The 10,000-nt window shown below is 35.6% G+C and overlaps 1 protein-coding gene across 5 annotated transcripts in view; it reads right to left on the bottom strand.

The window, feature by feature from the left end:
• LOC144968715 (uncharacterized) overlaps positions 1-10,000 on the bottom strand; it is a 130,839-nt gene that overhangs the window by 42,116 nt on the left and 78,723 nt on the right. For 3 of the 5 annotated variants that reach the window (XM_078907326.1, XM_078907324.1, XM_078907325.1), the window contains exons 2-4: positions 8,090-9,496; positions 3,218-3,253; positions 2,110-2,288 (exon numbers count right to left, since the gene is read on the bottom strand). In XM_078907326.1, the coding sequence (XP_078763452.1) occupies positions 2,110-2,288; positions 3,218-3,253; positions 8,090-9,310 (1,436 nt within the window). In that variant the 5' untranslated portion in view covers positions 9,311-9,496. The remainder of the gene's footprint in view (positions 1-2,109; positions 2,289-3,217; positions 3,254-8,089; positions 9,497-10,000) is intronic. The other 2 variants (XM_078907322.1, XM_078907323.1) reach the window with 1 other exon arrangement.

Here is a 10,000-nt window from a genome sequence, read left to right as displayed (position 1 = left end):
ATAGTTCACTTTGACATAATATCGTTTTGAAACGATTGGTCACATCTTATCATAAGTTTGTGACATCTTATCCTGGATCGTGCAAAAAAGGGTATAGCGACCCCAGCTTTGAGTTGGGAGATCAAATCAAAATCTTCAAAACAGAAGATCAAACTAAAGAATTGATTCTATGCGTTTAGGTTAACTGCTCTTTAGTTAAACTACTCCGCCGGTCGGATATAATGTACCAACACACAAAACTATGCGTAACCTTAGATTTAAACGTATATAGTCTGATTGATATAATTCAGTGGGAACTAATCATTAAAATGGCTGTCTAAAAGCAATAACAAAGAGCTGAGTGACGCCAATTTCGTTCGATCCATAAGCTTTTAAGTTACACAGAGTTGTCTGCGTTGGTACGTTATATCCGATTGGAGAATGTTGTGGGTATTGTACCTAACAGCATAGCATGAATAGAGAGGAGGTCGTGGTGACATCAATGGCATAGCAATGCGTGTGAATATTTCTCATCCTGCTCCTCATCGTTATCTCACCCGTTCATCTTTGAATAATTCATGTTAATTTGTGGTGAATCCTGGTACTGGCTACTGTACTGTATCCTACTCTGATAAAACGCATTTGTTTTTGCCCAGAAAACGTTTTACTTCAAATATTGATCGATTAAAAGTACCTCAACAGTCTAGAAATCTCAAACCCGAGATTTTGCATTCGATTTAAACCCCAATAATTAAAACATGCCAGTCAGGTAATTCCAGCTTATTATGATTGATTTCCGCCACTATAAAAAACAACAAAAGCAACAACAACAAAACAAATTAAAAAAAAAACACTTGAGTGTTCAATGTCAAATTTTGAAAGTACCATGTTGACATTAAAGAACTGAACAAGTTGTGTATGATAAGTACCAGACAAAACAAGAAGGGAAAATACAAGAAAAAACAGCCCATAAAAATTAGTCTTCCTCGAAGAAGACTGATTTTTTTGGGATGATTTTTTTCTTGTATTTATCTTCTTTGCTTTGTCTGGTACTTATCATACACACTTTGTTCAGTTCTTTAGCGTATCCATAATTTCTCCATTAAATACTACGTTTACAATTGATCGGACAAATGTTGTATTGTTGCCATGTTAAAAAGTAAATGAGACTCTTCGTCTTAAAACGGTGTTATGCCTTGGCAATTACGGTGAAAAATAATTGATATTTTAATCAAAACTATGATATTTGTTTACGAATAATATTGTTTCATTAAGCGGCAATCTTTTAACCCCCCCCCCCCCAACAAAAAACAAACAAACAAAAAAAAAAAAACAAAAAAAAAAAAACAACACAAAACAACAAAACCCCCCCCCCCCCCAAAAAAAAAAAAAATAAATTACCATTTGTACAGATTAAAAACCACTAGACGTTTTCGAAGCGCTTTACAGGGGATGCCAAGATAACAGCAACACTTAACATGTAGGACGAGACGTGACGCCAGTTAAGTGATATTACAATACTTCCTGACAGGGATAACGCTGTTAACTTCCATACATGAGTATGGTGAGAACATGTGAGTAAATAGCATTTTCATAGGACTCAACTATGCGCCGCTCATAGCCGGACTCGAAACCTGGACCTTCTGATCCGATAGCTACATAGGCGTGAGTCTTTAAAGAACGAAAATTCAAAATTTCCTATTTTTGATCAATTTAACTTTAAATTCATTTTTCATTATCTGCTTCCCCCGTACAAAATACAAGGTTGAGGCTGTTGGTAAATCTTTAAAAAAAAAATCATCTTTTTCATTTAAAAATATTGAGCTTTAATAAAGCGCAATATCCACTAAACGTGCTCAAAGAGCGTTACAGCGGGTCCCTGGACAACAGCAGCACTTAACATGTAGGAGGGGACATGACGCCTGATTGGCGATATTACATAATTTTTTCGGACATAGACAACGCTGTTTACGGCCAGGTATTCATTTTACATCTGAGTACGGTGAGAGTATGTGAGTAAAGAGCCTTTTCCAAGGACTCAACAATGCGCCGAGCGAGGTTCGAACCCAAGACCTTCCGATCCGAAAGCGAGTGTCTTACAACAAGACCACCTAGCCGCAAATTACCCACCTTGAAGTCACATCAATGATGTTGGTCGGTGAGAGCTCGGTGTTGGTGATGTACCCATCATCAATGTCCTCATCTTTGTCCAGGTCATCAGTTGATCCCGGTCCTCCTTTAGGTCTGTCGTGTATAGCCTTGCTACGGACAAAGTTACAATAGTGGGGCATGTACTCGCTGCTGTGTTGCTGATGAGAAGATAAGATTGGAAAGGAGGGGCGTTGGGGGTTACGGAAGTATTGCATATATATACGTATTCAACAATTTTAAAAGACGAAAAACAGATAGAAAAATCGATGCATACACTGATAGATTGATGGATAGAAAAATGATATTCAAGTTATTATTTGAATAGACACATAGATTGGTAAACTATGGATGGAATTATGAAGCAAACCTGAGAGAGCGAGATATATATATATATATATATATATATATATATATATAAAATAGAGAGAGAGAGAGAGAGAGAGAGAGAGAGAGAGAGAGAGAGAGAGAGAGAGAGAGAGAGAGAGAGAGAGAGAGATGGGGGGTGGGGGGGGGGGCAGAGAGATTATTCTCCACAAGGGAATTAATCAAAGTAACAGTAACATATTATTGTTTCATTATAAAGGGATATCTTTTTTTATCATCAACATCCATCGTGGCTTGTGCTCTTGAGCACGTTGCCGGTTAGCTGTCTCCACGAATCACGATCCTCTGCGGTGCGCATGAAATCTGTGTTGCTTTTAAAGTCACATTTGGCTATTCTTAGGTTATTTAGATAAGTCATTCTTTGTCTTCCTCTAGCTCTCTTTCCTTCGATCATTCCAGATGTTACCAATTTTTCTATTCCGTCTCTTCTCCACACATGTCCCAGAAAGCGTAACTGCCTCTTTCTGATGTTGTCGATCAGTATTCTTCCCTTTCTCACCTTCTCCAACATGACAGCTCCTCGTTTGTACACCTGTCTGTCCATGATACCCTCAACATTCTTCTATACACCCACATCTGAAATGCCTCTAACCTCCTCGTACATTCTTTGTCAAGCGTCCACGTTTCACAACCGTGAAACTTTTTTTTTATATAAGGGAAATAATCAAAATAAAGAATATATAAACTGATAACACTTGCTTACCTCCCCTGGATTTGCATGTTTTTGAAGTTCTTTTCTCTGAAAATGAAAAAGAAAAGAAAATGAGTTGTATTGATGTTAAGGCATACAACAGATGCCCCTTTTACCAATTCAACTACCCGCATACAGTTGTTGGTAACAAGGTTTAAATATTTGAGATGACCTGAAGCATTTCTGGGAAGTGAGTCATGTTAATTTTTCGGCTAATTTCGGCTAATCTGTCTTTTATATTATTTTCAGATGGCAACAGGGCCGGGTGTTGATGAACCGGCTAACTTGCCCCAAAGTAGTTAAAGTACATACACCTGAAAGTCTAGCATCTATGTAGTTCACGTCTTCGGATCTTGGCTTGCTCTCTTTTTAAATACAAACACCAGCGTTATACTTTAAAAGGAAATCGGTTTGCTGCGACGTAACTAACCCCCCCCCCCCACAAAAAAGCAACAAAAAAAAAAATAAATAAAAAGGACAAACAACTACCCCCCCCCCCCCTAAAAAAAAAAACAAACAAACAAAACAACCCCCAAAAAACAACAATAACAACAAAAAGAAAAAACAAAAAATAAAACACAAAACACCCCAAACGAACAAATAGCAAACAAACAAACAAAAAATAAAATAATTTCCTTTCTATTCTCGTAAACAGGAGGGTGGGTATTCCATATAATACGAACAATTAATAATTGAAGAGCCAGACATTTTGTCTGCTGTATCTTTTAGCACTATTTCATAATGTATAATATTAGGGCACTGCGAAATGTATATAAAGCCCTATGAAAGACTGAGAAATTGGGAAACAGGGGCTAGTGGAGACCTGCCTACATTTACGAAAAAATTGTAGAATTACGAAATTTTGGCTCCAGTTTCAGAACTTCGTGCGCATCTAAAAGCCATTAAAAAATTTATTTAAAATGAAAGTTGTTGCTAGAGTACAGGATTTTAAGGATTCTGAAGTGTTGTTTAATTCATATGAGGGTAAATTTTTGATAATAAAGGAAACAAAAGCGACTACAAATTTTAACTCCTCAAAATTACGAATTTTTAAATTTCAAGTTGACAGGTCTGATAGTGTAAAATATATGTCTGTGAAAATAAGCATGAAGCATAGAGGCCTACATGCATAAATGTCGTGTAAGCTATTATTTGAATAGACACAGGGATGGGTAATTGATGGATGGAATTGTAAAGTGAAACACACACACACACACACACACACACAGAGAGAGAAGGAGAGAGAGAAGGAGAGAGAGAGAAGGAGAGAAAGAGAGAAGGAGAGAGAGAAGGAGAGAGAGACAGAGATAGATAGAGATAGATAGATATATAGATAGACAGGAGAGGGACACACACAGAGAGAGAGAGAGAGAGAGAGAGAGAGAGAGAGAGAGAGAGAGAGAGAGAGAGAGAAAATGAGGGAAGGGGGGGGGGGGGGGGCTAGGGAGAGCTGATTACAGTGATGTTACAGCTTGTGAACATCATAATATTAATATTTTGACTAAGTCATGCTTAGAATTGCACTGGAATATTGTAGAGTGCAATGCTTTAAAAATATTCTTTGTCACAAAATTTGTAAAAAATTATTCATGATCTAGAGGATAATCAATACGATTACGGCTGGCAGGCATTTATTGAAGGTGGCTATGTTTTGTTTGTTTTAAGAGTTTGACGGTCTTTGAGACACTTTCAGGTCATTTCAGTAAAAAGGAAGAAGATTGGAAAAAAGTAAGACAAAAGAGACTGGTCAAAGTAATGAACAGAAGTAGATTCAAAGAGCAAATTATCAATGGGGCCCTGTTTGATATCACTTAGAAGTCCCATTCGGACACAAGTACAAGATGCCATTATGAAGAATACACTCAAATAATTTCAGAATATTATAATTAAAGCAAGTAACCTTCTCCCTCAAAAACAAAACAAAACAAAACAAAAACAACAATCACAAAAACCCCCAACAAAGCAAAAAACAAAAGACAAAAAACAAAAAAAAAAACAAAAACAAAAACAAATTTAAAAAAAACACACACACAAAAAAAAACGAATATTAAAAAACTCAACAAAAACCAAGAAAAAAACAAACAAACAACAAACGCCCCCCCCCCCCCAAGAAAAAAAAAAACAACTAAACAAATCAAGACAAACTCCAAACAAACAGATAAAAATAAACTTCACATACCACCAATGTGTTTGACTATACTACCGTGATCTGAAAAAAACAATACAAGGAAGTCCCATGTTTGAGCGATTTTGACAAGATTATGATTCGATCGATATTTGAAGGACGAGCTTACTAGCCAAAAACTTTTTAAAAACATGTACATTTTTCAGAGTATGGAAGAACAATACAATAATTGTTATCATGATCAAACGGAAAAAAATGATTAAAAGTGTGTCAGGTTGGGTATTGTGTTTAGTAAATAAAGTCTGAGGAAAGACTAAAAATTTGGGAAACAAGGACTTGTGTTTAAAAAAAAAAAGAAATCCGTCTGTGAACCTGTAAATTATTCTGTACCAGAATAAGCAAGAAAAAAATAAGAAGTATAGATCCTCCCAAAAAATCAACATTTCTCGAATGAGGGATAGATCATTAAACTTGCTGATTACCAATCCGATCTCTGTGGTCTAAGGATAGCACATCTAACCGGTAATCGGAAAGTCTGTGGTTCGATCTTCAGTCAACGAAAGCTGCATTATTTGGGAGGAGTTTTACTTGTGCTTTTCTTTCTGCTTTGTCTGGAATATATATATATATATATATATATATATATATATATATATATATATATATATATATATATATATATATATATATTATATAGTACAACTACTACTACTACTACTGCTTTTTCTTCTTCTTGCACTATTACTACTACAACTTCTACTACTACTACTACTACTACTACTACTACTACTACTACTACTACTACTACTACTACTACTACTACTACTACTACGACTACCACTATTACTACTACTACTACTATTACTACCACCACCACCACTACTACTATTACTATTACTACCACCACTACCACTACTACTACTACTACTACTACTACTACCACTACTACTACTACTACTACTACTACTACTACAACTACTACTACTACTACTACTACTACTACTACTACTACTACTACTACTACTACTACTACTACTACTTCTACTACTACTACTACTACTACTACTACTACTACTACTACTACTACTACTAATACAACATCATTATGGAGCATTATTGTCTGTACGCATTACTTCGGAAAAATAAACCCAAAAATCCTTGAGTTGCTCTTAACCGGCGTGTACATATATGCAGGTCTAACACCAGGACATCCTTATGGGCATAGTTTAACATTGTTGTAATGGACAATATTTTGCGTCATTTTTTGAGATTTCCTTTACAACAATGAACCCATAAAGAATTGGGTTTCAGACCTGCAAATAAGGGCACGTCGCTCTTAACCAATGAAGGTTAAAAACACGCCTTGAAAATTATATAAGTTGATAAATGGCGTTGAATTGATAGTTAAAACCGATCTTTTCAGTACTATTTCATTGATTAAAAACGATGAAAAAATTAAAAACTAGGAGCAGGAGCTTGTGAAATAATATGAAATGCCCCCTTAAAAAAGAGAAATAATGGGTAATGCTCAAACACTTTTAAGTGCGAAGTATTAAACAAATAGAGGACAATAGAGGGAATATTAATTAATGGAATTTGACGTCGCGTATGAACCTTCAGTTAATTTCCGGTGAATCGATTTTAATGAGAGACAGAAAGAGAGAGAGAGAGAGAGAGAGAGAGAGAGAGAGAGAGAGAGAGAGAGAGAGAGAGAGAGAGAGAGAGAGAGAGAGAGAGAGAGTTTAAAAATTGACTATAGCATCATTTTAAAAGTTACTTTCATGCTGATGTTTTAAACAATTTTACTATTTAGCATTGATGTCATAAGACCAAGAAAAAAGGTGGAGAGCCGTGGTTACTCATTTGCAGTTCTGATAAACCATAATGTCATGGTCTTATTGTTGCAATGGAGTAAGTATACTCTCAAACCAAATCAATATATCGTCCATGAACAACAATTTTAAATTAAGCCCATAATTAATTACGCTCAGTTATCAGATCTTTGACGGGAAACTTTGAAAGAAAATGAGATGAAACAATTATTTATTTATTTTTCCTTTTAATTAAATCAAGTTTCCAGAATTGGGTGAAGAATCCAAGAAATATATTGCACAAGTCGTGAAATATTATGATAAATTAATATGAGTTTGGCTTTTAATTTTAAAGTTGAATAAAAGTGTCATATAGATGTCATGGAATATTATTCTTTTTAGATTTGATTAAAATATTGATTCAAATTTTTAAAAATACGAAGACTGATGGTTTATTTTTTTTTGCAGACGAGGGTTATTGTTGTCAAATATTGATAGATATAGAAATTCAATAGATCAATTAATAAACCAAGATCGCGTTTTTCATTATTTGCATTAACATTATCAATGCTATCAGCCTAATTGGAATCGTCGTTGTCGATATCCTCATCGCCGTCGTCGTCGTCGTCATCATCAACATCATCATCATCGTCATCATTGCCATCATCCTATCATTATTATTATTATTATTATTATTATTATTATTATTATTATTATTATTATTATTATTATTATTATTATATATTATTATTATTATTATTATCATTATTTTATTATTATTATTATTATTATTATTATTATTATTATTTATTATTATTATTATTATTATTATTATTATATATTATTATTATTATTATTATTATTACACCTGGTAAAAACTTTACAATCAAAAGAATATACCACGTAATCATGGTACGTAGTAACTATATTTTGTGGAATTATTCTTACCGTGGATGGGGCTGTTCTTGGTCGGTGGCTGTCTATGTATCTTTGGACTCGATCTGGGTGACTGCGCATGCTCATAGCAGACACCGGCCTTGACCCATTAGTAACGTCAAAATTTCCACAATTCTCCAAGCCCGTTGTGCAAGCTGGCTGCGGTCTCCATTGTAGGAGAGGATGGTGAAGATGATTGTGATTGTGACATCTAGAATGCCGGTCAAAATACAAAAGAGATGGGTCTTGTTGGAAACCGATACTTAGACCAACTCTCGGGTCGTCTAGCCATGGGCTAATCCATTCTTCCTGACTTTGTTGAGTTCTAGGGTTATACAAAGGCGATTTAGAACGCATAGAACAGGCGCTCTGGACTCTTCTGTAATTGTCACTGTAAGATTTTTGCTGCTCGTAGCTGCAACTTGAATGAGGTCGGTAGTTTGGTGTGTCGTAAATGCCTAAAAACGACCGACTATCTTCGGAACCCGCTTGTTCTAAGTCATGAGGACTAGGAGAAGGAGACAAACAAAAATCTGGGTTTGGCTCTTTTTGAAGTGCATCTGCTCGCCCACTATTGGAGAGATCAGCAGGATACCACAGTTCGTGGCTGGACCCCCATGCATTCCGGGGTTTACCAAGAAGTCGAGTAGCAGTAACCCGACCTGAGGTTGGTCTGGATCCGCTACGTTGTGCGGATTTATTATGTTGTCTAAATGCTGCCTTTTCTATTGTCCTTGTCACAATTTGTTGAGAATAAAATGTGATAGCGTTAGGATCTGGCCTTGAAGAGTTTGTAGGGAGAAATTGTGTTGTTGATGTCTCTGTTATTGTTACATTATTTTGACCAGTGACTGTTTTGTTTTGTTCGAGACTAGCTCTGTTAGATGTCGATCCCTGCTGATTTGGACCTTTTATATTACTGGGTTCTTGCGCTGATATTTTACTAACGGGCACAGCTGTCCTTGATCGTGGCGGTGCTGACTGAACACGTGACTTGGTCACATTGTGTGTTTGATTGGCTGATTGAGGTCGGCTATTTCCAGCAACTTTCGTCGATGCTGCTGAAGCACGACGGACAGCCGCCGATACTGGCCTTGATCGAGGAGGTTGTCTAGAAAATGAGATTTTTCTTTCTGTTTTAACAACCGCTTTAACTTCATTTTCTTGTTTTTCTGCCTGGATTATCCGAGGCTTGTAGTTGTCTGATAACCAAGCAGTTTCCGAGGTCAACATGTTTATATGGGGTATCCTTTATCCTTCTCGAATGTCAACAATCCTGATATTTTTTGGTCAGGTCATGTGATTTTTTTTACGACAGAATATCATCCATTCATAGTCCCTTGAATCACAAACAACCAATTGATTTTCATTTGATTTTTACTAAAACAGACATACCTAGTGTTTATTTGTCATGCCATCCTGTTTTCGCGGTGATAATACAATTTAAATTTAATCATTTTCATTATACAATTGAAAGTGCAGAACGTTGAATTAAGAATTAATTACATAAAGAGAACATTTTAAAGAAAAAGTGAGATGATGTTTGAGAATAACTGTACTACTTCTGTAGCTGGGTGAACAATTAGCGACATATGTATCAGAGAGAATAGCTCAGATCCCAGGTGAAGTCTATCCAAAGGATAGAGAGCAATAGCTATTTTCCGTTTTATAATATAGAAACCGGACCAACTCTGATTCCATGGGCATTAATTGCACTAAAGGACACTACACTAAAAAAAATTATCAGCTTTGGAAGTCTTAGGTCTTAGTTTTTTTGACACGTCAAAGTTTCCAATGTGTATTTTCATGATATGGCAGTATTGATCATCTACATTCTAACAAAAACAAAACAGAATAAAACAGACAAAGATCAAACAAACAAATACGTGAGCATTTACAAAGTGAAATACCGACTAAATGTAC

Source organism: Berghia stephanieae, chromosome 3 (genome assembly GCF_034508935.2).
Source record: "Berghia stephanieae isolate SIO BIC M18660-M18661 chromosome 3, UCSD_Bste_1.3, whole genome shotgun sequence".
NCBI classification, from domain to species: domain Eukaryota; kingdom Metazoa; phylum Mollusca; class Gastropoda; order Nudibranchia; family Aeolidiidae; genus Berghia; species Berghia stephanieae.
Note: the sequence above shows the minus strand (reverse complement) of the source record. Positions and strands in the feature narration are given on the sequence as shown.